Below are 10,765 nucleotides of genomic sequence, written 5' to 3' on the forward strand. Positions count from 1 at the left end.
TAAAATAGGCGCTGATTGTCCCCTTGGCTCACAAGATTTAGGCAAGTGGATATTGTGTCCTACATTCAAAACCTTAGTGAAGATTCACCTAACAAGCATGCCTTCCATGAGATCAATGATACCACATCTGTGGTTGAGGTGGCCACATGTTTTGACCAATGCTAGAATTTGCTAAATTTGAATGAAAGAAGGTCACTTTGCGAATAGAGTTCTCCTAGAACGAGAAGAACAAAACCCATAAAGGTAAAGCTCCAATTCCCTTTGTTAGCATGGTAGAAATTGTGGAAATAGATGACATAGTTGGTAAAGCTATGATGCTGTCTATTAGCATGGTAGAGATTTGGGAGAAAGAACAACCAAATGTTTATGTGATCACTCATTTTGGTGTGTAAAAGCTTGTTGTGAGGGATGTACTGCTATACCTAGAAGCCCCTTTCTTCATGGATGCATGTTAGTGGTTTCCATTCTAATAACTACATAATATTTCTAAAGAGTAGAAGACAAGGTTTTGGCTTTTGTAGAATGTTGTGAGCACATTTTGCGAGGTCAATCATGTTCTGTTGATGATCCAAGCATGTTAATATTTTTCCCTTGGTAGCTAGGGGCCAATTCATGAGTAGTAGCCAAAAAACAAAATCAATGGAGCACATATGACTGGCCTTTTTTGGTTGTTATAGCTATATGCAAACAAAGAACTTACATGTTGCGAGAACAAAATACATTTGACATTATTTGCTCACATCAATGTTCACAAAAAGCAGAGCACTAATGCAAAATAGATCATGAATTTTTTTAAAAAAGCATTCTAAATCTAAATAGAACATCCCCATTATTTTTAACTACTGAATTAACAAATGTGTTTGATTGGATGTGGATTTTGGAGATCAAACGTATAGCACCTTGAAGGATAATACCATGGAAGTGACCAACTATGGGTTTTGAACATCTGCTCTCGCACTAGTGAACCAATTGGGCTATTTCTGGTTGGTTGCAATCGAAGCCCGCTCATTAGTTTGGGATCGAAAATGCTATTTTCGTGAATGTTGTGTGGTGTGAATCATGGTATTTTGGCACATGCTTTCTCAATCCCAAGGTAGGGCTTGAGAGACACGATGATTCGTTATAGTAGGAACTTCTAGGAAGCTTGAGGAAGAATGATTGGACTAAAGTAAGCAGGCTCTAATCTTGATTAGTATCGACGAGTGGGGGCGGATAAACGGATAGCGTAAGGTAAAAGGCAGAGTTGAAAGAGTATTCAGGACGTAAGGTAACAGATTTGGTAGGGTGCGTTCTTTCAAGGGGGTGCGTTTGGTGGGCGGTGGTGCAGTGTACTCATTGCGTAGAGAGTAGGAAGGGGGTGGGGGGCTAGAGGAGAGAGAGAGAATGGGCGAGTTGGGAGAGAGAGCGAGAGAGAAGAGGAGAAGGGGCGTGCCCAACGTGAGCAACGCCCGCCTTCCCTTCCCACTCCTCGAGACATGCGCCCGCGTGCTTTTTAAATGCTGCATCTTTCATAGCTCTCTATCTCCAGTTCCTCTCTCTCTCTCTCCCCCCCACACCCTAAGAATGTTTTTTAACCCCAAAGCTCAAGGACTGCGACGGTACTAGACTGTCTCTTTGTGTTCTTTTCTCATACCCCTCGCACGATATTAAAAAAAATTCGCTTATATAAAGCCTCTCTACATCCTGGCCTTCTTACGTCTGAGCCAGCCTCAGCCATCGGGGAAGACTGTTGGTAACAGTCTCAAGTCTCCTCCTTCTTCCACAGTCTCTCTCTCTGACTTCTCTTCTCGTCCTGTATTTGACACTCCGCTAGCTCCAGCTGGCCCCTTCCCCTTGGATGCTTAGAAGAGCTGCCCGCCGCAGAGCTGCCACCAAAGTAGCAGTCGCCGCCATATACAGAAGCATCTGGGCCCGAAGGAGAGAAGGCCGCGGCCACTACGTCGTCTCCTCGAGGAAGAGGGGGAGGGTCTTCGGGAGGAGTATGCAGTGCTACGTCAGCACGTCCCTGAACCTGGCGGAGGAGTCGGAGGCGTCCCCAATGGAGCGCATCGAGCGGCTGGCGGCGGAGAACGCGGTGGTGGTGTTCAGCGTGAGCACGTGCTGCATGTGCCACGTGGTCAAACGCCTCTTCTGCAGCCTGGGCGTGAGCCCCACTGTCTATGAGCTGGACGAGGAGATTGACGGGCAGCAGCTCAAAGTGGCTCTGGCGGGCCTGGTGGGCGACCCGGCCGTGCCCGCCGTCTTCGTGGGCGGCAAGCTTGTGGGTGGCCTCGACTCCCTCATGGCCACCCACATCAGCGGCGCCCTCGTCCCCCTCCTCAAAGAGGCCGGCGCCCTTTGGCTCTGATCCCAAACCCTTCCAACCGACCAACCAGGATCCGACACCTCATGCCTGCACCCTGCCTTCCAACCAATCAGGGGCCGACATCTCCTCGCCCTGTCGTGCACTTCGCTCCTTCCTTTCTTGCACTTCTCCTTCCTCTTTCTCCCACCGTGCCTTCGCCCCAGTTTTGTCAATGTAGAGAGAGGTGGCGAAGCCTTGCCTCTCCTTGCTTCTTTTTGTTTACGCTTGTCTCTCTTCCTCCATACTGTACCTATCCCTTGTCATAAAGAAATATAAATATGCCGCCACGATTGTTATGTCTCATATTCTACTTTTCTGACTCTCCTCTAATCATTGCACGTCGTAGCACAGTATTCTTACTTCATCATATCACATTCCTCTCTAATCAGTCTGTGGTCGTCCTGGTGCTTAGCTTGTGGTACTGTTTCTTTTAATCTGGTTCTTTGGACACGATGAACAACTGCGCTGTTTCACGTCTTATCTGCCTCTTTAGCTTGCTAAGATCGTTGTGCTCGAAGGTGGACAGTAAAGTGCAGTGAGCAATCGGATCTTTAAGTAAAAGATACGACAGCTAAACTACGGAGTCGTTCCTCTGGTTTGAGCACAATCTCTCATCGAATTTCTGAGTGCTGTTCTTGCTGATAATCTTGCATCCGTCTCAAGTACATCACGATGCAGCTGCTGCAGCGATTTAAGTTCATGTCCCGAGTCAATGTCGAATCTTATGATCGGTGCAAACATATTTTCTGACTCCCAGAAAAGCGAGCCACATAAATTTTACTCTCAATTCACGGATTAGGTCTCTTGTCTTCACGAATGTAAAGGTCCGCTGTCATAGCTTGTGTATTACTTGAAGGTTCGGGCCGAACCGATTAAGGGTAGAAGCGTTCAACATTGTATTACTTCCATCCACGTGGAAGTCTTTGATACAAAGGCCGACTCTTGTACTCAGTCACTCTGACGATGAAAGGAACCGGGGTTTGTTTGCCTTGAATTTAGACTGATGGCTGTGCACCTCATGGGAGATGAGAACATTCAAGGAAGTAATTGTTAGATGAATTGTTGGAGTCCTAGCCCAAGGATAGTGACTAGATGGTTGCACATTTTCGGTCCTATAAGGAGCGATGAAAAAGCTGTCGTGCAAGGGCAAGGGCTTGCACTGCGATTTCTAGGAAGAATGTTGATGACATCACCAAAGCCAAGTAGAAAATTGGGATATCATTTGTACAAGAGAAGGCGTTGGATGGGTCTAAAGTTTAGAGAGTTCATTGTCTACATTGGATGGGTTTCAAATGAATTCTACAATTTAGAGAGGCATTGTTCACTCCCTCCTTTGGATGTTAAAGGAAGATATGATTTGGAAGCAATTTGCATTATATTTGAATGAGGGACTGAAGAACCTAATCCTTTTTGAATGAGGGACCCAAGAACCTAATCCTTAGTAGAAATATCAAGGTCAATTCAAGCAAATGGAACTTCACTTGAGCTACACAAATACTATTATAGCAACCTAAGAGTAAATTGTCGTGGCCAAGGTAGATTACTATATACTCAATGCTACGTTTGAAGCATTACAAAGGGCTCGCAAGGTAATTTGTGGATCCCTCTGTTGAGAAGCATACTTCATTGATTCATGAGGAGATGAAGTAATAGGATGTGAGCTAGAAAAGATAAGACGTCTAAGTAACACACATTTTCATGCAACAAAATTGATTGTGGCATATATCTAGTACTTTAAGGCCAATGAAAAAATCTTGGGTCAAAATGAAGCCTATAAGCTCTCAGTCTAAAATTTAGAATGATACCTATAAAAACTTGGTTTGAAATCTAGCATTTGAGGCCCACTTTTATGGCAAAAAAGTGGCTCTAGATGCCAAGCTTTGAATTAGGGCCTTATAAGTCTCAATTTGATTCCATGGTTTGGTCCCATATGTCGAACAATATTTTATAAAGCAATTATAAATTGACATTAGGAAAAATATGGACTCTCTTTTTTGCCCCTTAAGGGGTTTCTCTCACCTCTCTCTCTAAAAAGAGATTCCAAAATAATATTATAAAAAGAGATCTTCTACAATCAAGCAAATCTCGTTTTTGTGTTTTCAATAGATTTCACCTATTATTTTATTCCCAAACTGCAAGATAAGGTCACTTTTTCTCAAAATCCTCATAACTAAAAAAATACAATTCTATTTTTTCTAAAAACGCAGCCAATCATTCTTTAATGCCCTCATGACTCTTTAATGCCCTCTTTAGTGTCCTCATGACTTTTCAATCATTCTCATTCTCGCATCTTAAAAGGGAGGAAGTTAAAAAACGATATAAAATGACGTACACATCATATTTTAAGATTATTTTTTACCCAGAGACACCTTTTTGACTCGAGAGTTTCCTTGTAAATTTTCATCTTTTTTGGACAAGTATATACCTATTTCTGGGCATTTTTTCATTCCCTCAGAAAGCTCTAGTTTTGTCCCAAATTTTGTGCATTCTTCTCTTTCCCTCCAGAATATGGTTTCTTGCATACGAGTTCTTCTGAAGCAGCATTGAGGAGTAGTTTTGATACCATTTGTTGAAATCAAAGAATCTCTATCTACAACACACTCTACCCTGCTACAAGCCATCTTCCTCTTCAGAAATATGCAGTAAGAAATCTCCGTCTTCAACAGTCTATACTACAAGCAATCCAGTGATAATGGAGGTATCTTTATTTTTTAAATCTTTGTGATGTTATTATTCTTCACAGTTTTTGTTCAGTCCTTAAGCATCAATTCATAGAGAGAGAGAGAGAGGGGGAGAGAGAGAGAGAGAGGAGGGGAGAAGGGGGGGACAGAGAGGACTGTGTGAGATGAACAAAGAAAATAAGTGATAGAGTGACAGATAGTAAATTAGGTTAGAAGATAAGATGATGTTATTGTTTTCCACTAGCCAAGCTTCAGTATGAATGTGTTTAGGGTTTCCTTGATGAATTTTTGTTGAGAGAGAGAGAGAGAGAGAGAGAGAGAGAGAGAGAGAGAGAGAGAGAGAGAGAGAGAGAGAGAGAGAGAGAATATTTTGGATAGAACAGAAGATAAGATTTGATGCTAATTAGAGGTAGATTAAAAGCCAAGATTACAGGCTGATTAGGGGTTGATTAGGGTCTATCAAGACTGAAAGCAAGAGAAAGAGACAAGAACCAACTGGGTTTTAAAAAAAAACACAGATATAGTGAATCAAAGGGGTGTAGTTCTGGGATTTGAATGTTAATCCAAGTTAACATCTGCATACTTTTTTTTTTGCAGAATGCAGGTGCAGGATGTACCAAGAGAAAGAGAGATATTCACTTTCAATTGGAGGATGAATATGCACCAATGTTCAAAAGAACTGTGGAAAGAGATGATGCAATAAGATGCAGGATGCAACAAGAAAGAAATGCAGGGAAAAAAAATGTGGACCTTTGGGTTGATGGGTGCATTTATCCACCCGATCCACTCACTCGAAGGCCACCACAATTTGAAGGGCTTACATCATTTGTAAAGTTTGCTTGTGAAGGCAATGAAGGATTGTATGGATACACATGCAGACTTGTCACACAAGGATTAGCAGGGGCTCATCAAACCTTGACAAATATGCAGACAAGATTACAAGGGAATATGCAGTCTTTGATGGAAAAGGATAGATTATTGGCTGAATAGGATAGAGAGAACCAGAACCTACAACAAGCAATGTCTGTCATTGAAGATGCTATGCATGCTACACACGTGCAGAATATGGAGTTACAGTCTAAAGTCAATGACTTGGAGAAGGAGAATCGAAACATAGAGAGGAAGCTCACAAAAACTTTGGAGATTGGGCCCACTTTAAAAACCAAAGAGGCACGTCGGCGCATCCGATCCGTTAAACCAATTGGCCAATTAGCCAAAGGAAGTGGACAATATCATAGACGGATATATGCTCAATCTACTACAATGAGAAATATGTTTTCTCATGCAGAGAATGATACTATTGCCAAAGTCCTTAGCAAGAATATGGTCAAAAATGCATTGGAAAATCGTAAATTCAGGGACATTGTGGATGGTGTTGCTAGTGAACGTCTTAGGGATGTGAGCAACTTGTTTACTGCTACAGATGCTCAGGGATTATGTGACAAGGTGCGAATGAGTTCTGAGTCATATAGTATGCTCTATCAACAATTGGATACAGGTTTTAAGCAAGTCTTCAATACTAAGCGAGTAATGCCTCTGCCAAAACCATTTCACATAAAGAAGGCTCGAAAACAACTAAATGAGAAAGTTTTAGAACTAATTGGTGAGCCTACGCATCTGGAACACACACACATATTGAAGTATGGTTCCAAAGAAGTTGCCTTTGTATTGAATGCATCCAACAACTTTGTATTGGATATATGTAGGGTTCAGATTGCTATGGCCAAGTTTTACAATATGTCTATGGAAGAATGTAGAGGCAAGCTTAAGTTTGTCCTCAAACTTGATGAGAGTGAGATTATCAAGGGGCAAAAACTTGAGCGTGTGAGTATAACACTTATGAATCGAGCATTGGATCCCAACATCGATGAAAAACATCCTTTATACTTCAGTGTACAATCGGAGAATGAAATATGGTGGCTTGCAGCATTTGAAGTACCAAAGGAGGACCATGAAGTACTTAAAGTTTTTTTTAACCTCACTAATATACCCAGTGTTATTCAACAGCAAAATAATGGAGCAGTTTTACACGTTGAGGGGTTTGGGGACTATCAAGTTGAATGGCATCTTGCAGGTGATTTAAAAACATTGAAGTGTATGTTTGGTTTATCAAATGCAGCAAATGTAAAATTTTCGTGCATATACTGCATGCAAACTAGGAAGAAAGGGAAAGATGGAAAGAAAGAATGGCTTGCCAAGGCAGGACAACAGGGTGCTCCGACACGTGATCAGAAAGTCATGAGAAATGGAATGCTAATTCCAGTGGATCCAAACTGGCGCCCTATTTTGGAAATACCACTAACAAGGGTTCACTTTTGCACATTGCATTGTTTGGTTAGAATAATTGAGAAGCTAGTATATGAATATATATGCTTTGCATACAAGATGCAGCCCGTGTCAGAATCTGATGCTACATGCAAGAAGGTAGAACAAGTCCTCTCTGAAGTTGGATTGCACGGAGGCCAAGTAGAAATAAAAAAGGACGAGAAAAAATCGGGGAAGAGTGGAAATGTTCCTTGTAAACCATGCTTTGGCGGACCCAAGGCTAGGAAGTTTTTATCTCCACCTCGAGATGAGGAAGGCAATATACTAGTAAAACAACCAGAGAAGTACGAAGCATGGAAAAAGTTGCACCTTGCTGTTTCAGATTGGAGCAATGGGGGACGAACGAGGATTGCGAAGGCAGAAGTGTGGATACACCTAGATAGATTAGCAGCTCTCTTACAGAAGTTGGGGTTTATGGATGGTGATGCCAATGCATTTAAAGAGACAGCTGCTAAATTTCATAAGTCCATGGTGGAGGCATGGACTACAAATAGCATAACACACTACATGGTCAGTATTATCACCATTGCAAAAAAAAATCATCATTTCGAATTACTTTGTGTTCCTAATCTCTTTTCTTGTGCAGCATATACTTGAAGCACATGGTCCATACTTTGCAGATCAAGGAAGTTTGGCAATATGGTCAACTCAAGGCATGGAAAGATCTCACTGGCAAGCTCGCTGTGCTTTTCAAAAGGCAACTGATCATGGAGGTGGCATCAATGATTCCAATTCTATGAGGCAATTATTCCAATGGTGGTATAGGAGACTAGAGATACGATACGAGGAAAAAGAAAAGAAGTCTAAAACATCTCAAGCAGAATCTATAAGTAGGGCAATATATGAAGTGAGAAAAGCAAGATATGAAAACAGCACAGCTAGACAACGGCACGCAGAATGGTTGGCAACCCAAGAGAGAGATGGCAAAAAATGGAGACCTAGATAAAGATAATAATTTTGATGCATTTAGAGTCCACAAGAGAGCACAAGTCCCAAGGATATGACACATCAATACTCATATCTCTAACATGAGATGTCTTATAAATTTTCTTTAAAATTTCAAAGGTTTGTCACTATATTTTTCAAAGTCGATTTCGAACTTTGTTTTTTAATTATGAAAAGTCGATTTTGAAATCCTAAGACAAAGATATGAAAATTCTAAACATTGGAACATTCATTGGCCTAGAGAGAGAGGGGGGGCATGAGGGGGGTGTCAGGAGATAGAGAGAGGTAGGGATGGGGTGGAGAAATGAAATGAAATGATAAATTTAAAATTCATTTACACCACAGTAAGTTTGAAAGTTTCGTATTTAAGTCGTCTCTCCTTTCATTTTTTCCCATTGCTCTCCACTCTACCCTCCACCTTTCTATCCTTCATCATCACAGCCATGGCATGTTCCAAGCTTCCTATCAAAAAGGCGCCTGCGAGAGCAAGAGCTCAACACTCTTCTGAATCTAGTGAGCGTACTGTGAGTGACAAAGATCCCCTGGTGACCGATAACGGTGGCCCTACTGCAACCAATAATGGTGGCGCTACTGTGGCCAACAATGGTGGCCCTAGTATGGTCGATAATGATGGTTCGCCATTGTCTAGAAATGGTGGTCCACATGCTCCAGCTGCTCCACCTCCCACTACTGCTCCAGCTCGTAATACACGCCCTCCAACACATAAAAAGCGAAGATGGAGACCAGGCACAGCTGCGCTACGCGAGATAAGGAAATTCCAGAAGAGTCCGACTTGATTATTCCTAAGGCACCATTCTCCAGGTTGGTGCGAGAAATACTGCAAGATCTACAGTCAGGGCATCATCACAAGTTCTTTTCGAGGAACCAGGCAAGGAATGTGGAGCGATGGTCAAGCCAAGCCTTGCTTGCTCTCCAAGAAGCAGTTGAAAGCTACTTGATTGATCTAATGAGTGATGGTCAACTTTTAGCCATTCATGCCCGACATATCACTATTAAGCCCATAGATCTGGTTCTTGTTCGCAGGATCCGCAATAATAAGGATGCATTTAATCTTAATGTCAACAATATGCTTTGAGAAGCTACCTTGTAATTGGATCTATGTTTTTAGCTCAGGTTTGGTTGTAGATTGTAAGGAGCTTAGTTTTGGGTTATCTTTCCAGTAGACCTTCAAGTATTTGATAGTAGTGGCCTGCAAAATGGAGCTAAATTTTTCCTAGCTCTAGTTGTACTTGGTGCGATGCACTATCTACCGTGTATTTCATAGTTTCGCAATGCTAAATCCAATATGTGATATTCTATTTTGACCATGTTTCGCATTGTGTGAATTTTCAAGTTTCCAATTTTGTAAGTAGTTTTGTTGAGGATAAATTCAATGTGCAACCACGTACATGTCGGTGATTAGTTGTACATGGGCCGATGCACTATATCCTTACTATATTTAGTGGTTTGGCAACAGTATATTCGATGCGATATTCCATTTTACCCATGATTTATTTTTTGTCAATTTTTAAGTTTCCAATGTTTCGCATTGCGAGGTTGACAATACATTTAATCTGCAGTTGCGCACACTCATTATCAATACATTTAATCTACAGTTGCGAGGTTGACAATACATTATCAGTGCAGTATAATGCAGTTAACGCATTTTCAAAAAAAGATTGAACCGTCAAATTTATAAATCGGAATCTGGTGAAACTTCACCCTCATGCTGGGCATTAGAAAAACTCATTTATATTAAAAATTTGGCCCCATCAGAAGCCTCTGGGTCACCTGTCCGGAGGCTCGCGTCTGGGGACCTGAATCTGGGGATTCAGGGCCCCAGACGCGAGCCTCCGGACAGGTGATCCAGAGGCTTCTGTTGGGGCCAAAATTTTTTTGGGTGGTTGATGTGTCCTTGAGGAGCCTACAGGTAAAATTTCATGTGAATCGGAGCACTGGTGATATTTTTCCTAAGCGTGGATTCATTAATTGAAATTTTAGGGTTTTTGAAAAGTTTGGCTATAAGTTTAAAGTTTCACCTCATTTTACACATTTCACTTTTGAGTTCTGAGTTCTCTCTCCTAGAAGACATGGTACGCACCAAGCAAGCGGCCCGGAGATACCCCCTGGAAATTCCATACGGCAGCCACGTCCTCTAGCTCCACCACCACCACCACCACGCCAGCATCGCAAGCGTCGATGGAAGCCAGGCACAGTGGCTCTTCGCGAGATCCGCCACTACCAGAAGACGACTCACCTCCTGATACCGAAGGCTCCATTCCAGAAGTTGGTGCGAGAGATCATGGAGGGCATACTGATCAGGAACAACAGGAACCAGTTTCCAGATACATCATGCGCGAAACAACCGGATCGCTGGACTGCCCAGGCCCTCCTCACACTACAAGAAGCTGCTGAAGCCTACCTCATCGACTTATTTGGAGACTCAGTCTATGCAGCGGTGCATGCAAGG

General features: G+C 42.2%; 1 protein-coding gene across 1 annotated transcript; it reads left to right on the plus strand.

Moving 5' to 3' along the window:
* Positions 1–1,599: 1,599 nt before the first annotated feature.
* LOC148033144 (glutaredoxin-C1-like) lies at positions 1,600–2,626 on the plus strand. The gene has a single exon (XM_087682223.1). The coding sequence runs from the start codon at positions 1,838–1,840 to the stop codon at positions 2,345–2,347; it is 510 nt and encodes a 169-aa protein (XP_087538349.1). The 5' UTR covers positions 1,600–1,837; the 3' UTR covers positions 2,348–2,626.
* The last annotated feature ends 8,139 nt before the right edge of the window (positions 2,627–10,765 follow it).

Source organism: Lygodium microphyllum, chromosome 7 (genome assembly GCF_053477565.2).
Source record: "Lygodium microphyllum isolate KBCC chromosome 7, Lygodium_microphyllum_v1.1.10, whole genome shotgun sequence".
In the NCBI taxonomy this organism is placed as follows: domain Eukaryota; kingdom Viridiplantae; phylum Streptophyta; class Polypodiopsida; order Schizaeales; family Lygodiaceae; genus Lygodium; species Lygodium microphyllum.

Coding starts and splice junctions, on each gene's coding strand:
- LOC148033144 (XM_087682223.1), top strand. CDS start 1,838: ATGCTTAGAAGAGCTGCCCGCCGCAGAGCTGCCACCAAAGTAGCAGTC.